General features: G+C 45.8%; 1 protein-coding gene across 1 annotated transcript; it reads left to right on the top strand.

The window, feature by feature from the left end:
- Positions 1–183: 183 nt before the first annotated feature.
- Positions 184–1,212, top strand: Tsp_14957 (zinc knuckle protein; the record flags this gene model as incomplete). The annotated part of the gene is made up of 1 exon (XM_003366446.1): positions 184–1,212. A coding segment is annotated over exon 1 (1,029 nt), but the record flags the coding sequence as incomplete, so codon positions are not given.
- Between the last annotated feature and the right edge of the window lie 189 nt (positions 1,213–1,401).

The following is a 1,401-nucleotide window of genomic DNA, read 5'->3' as shown; positions in this document are numbered from 1 at the left end:
CACGTAGCATCTGCGGTGAAGATCTGAATGGTAAATCGTTGAGATAACTGTATGATGGATTTCAAGTTACAAGTTGACAAACTTGAAAGTGCAAGTAACTGGAGTCGCTGGAAAAGGCAAATTCAGCTTGTGTTGCGTCATCATGCTGTTCTTGAAGTCGCTACTGGTAAGAAGGTAGCCCCGATGGCGCCACCTGCTGGCAGTAATGCTGAGAATTTGAAAAAGCATGAAGAGGCACTGAAGGCTTTTGAAAAGGAAGATACTCTTGCCCAGCTTATTCTTGTCAGTTCAATGAATGATGCCAATGTTGAGCTGACGGCCACATCTAAATCTTCAGCGGAAATTTGGCAGAAGCTGACCGCTGTGTATGAACAAAGCAGTGGTCAACGTGTGGATAGATTGATGGAAGAGTTCTTCAAGTGTGCAAAAGCTGAAACGGAAGACATGGCAAGGTATGTCGCCAGACTACAGAAGCTTTTCTCAGATTTGAATGATGAACTGGAAAGACTGACTGGCACTCAATTACCTGATCTGCTGTTAATGAGCAGAATTATGTCAACGCTGCCTCAAGACTACTTTGAGTTTAAAACCGTTTGGGAAAGCGTGCCTGTTGGCGAACGCTCTGTTAATTTGTTGATAGAGCGCCTACGGCTAATCGAGATGCGACTCCCTGAAAAGACGACCGACTCATCAGTTGCGTTGACGGTGAAAACAAATACCAAAGAAAGTGTCAAAAAGGACAGAAGAAAGTGTTTCAAATGTCATCGTATTGGACACCTCGCCAAAAATTGTACGATGAAGACAGTGAGGAATGCGGGGCAGTCACAGCAGTCGTTTGGTGGCGAGAGTTTCTTCTGTTACCACGCTGAGGACAACAGAAACACCTGTAGAATGTGGCTACCCGACTCTGGTGCCTCACAGCATATGACACGTAACAAGGAATACTTGTCGGACTTTGTGACATTTCCAAAGCCTGTGAATGTGAAAGTCGGAAACGGCGATGCCATACCTGCCTATGGCCACGGAACTGTAAACTTTAAGGTGTTCATTAAAGGAAAATGGATACTGAACAGGATGGAAGATGTCTGGTATGTGCCCAAGCTAGGATTGAACTTGTTCTCTATTGGAAAAGCCACGGAAAAAGGTTTCAACTTCACTGCAAACGCGGCTGGATGTACCTTTCGCAAAAATGGCTGCGTGAAGCTGTCTGGTGTGCGTAACCTGAATGGGGTTTATGAGCTGCATATGCGAGTCTGCATTCCGGAGAAGCCTGCATACGTACATATGAGTACCGCGAATGCTTCGCTGCAATTGTGGCATGAGAGGCTATGCCATCAAAATAAACGACACGTGCAGCAAGTGCTGAACAACCATGGCATCAAAGTGCATGCCCAAGAGCAG

Source organism: Trichinella spiralis (assembly GCF_000181795.1).
Source record: "Trichinella spiralis strain ISS 195 chromosome Unknown Scfld5994, whole genome shotgun sequence".
Classification (NCBI taxonomy): Eukaryota; Metazoa; Nematoda; class Enoplea; order Trichinellida; family Trichinellidae; genus Trichinella; species Trichinella spiralis.
Note: the sequence above shows the minus strand (reverse complement) of the source record. Positions and strands in the feature narration are given on the sequence as shown.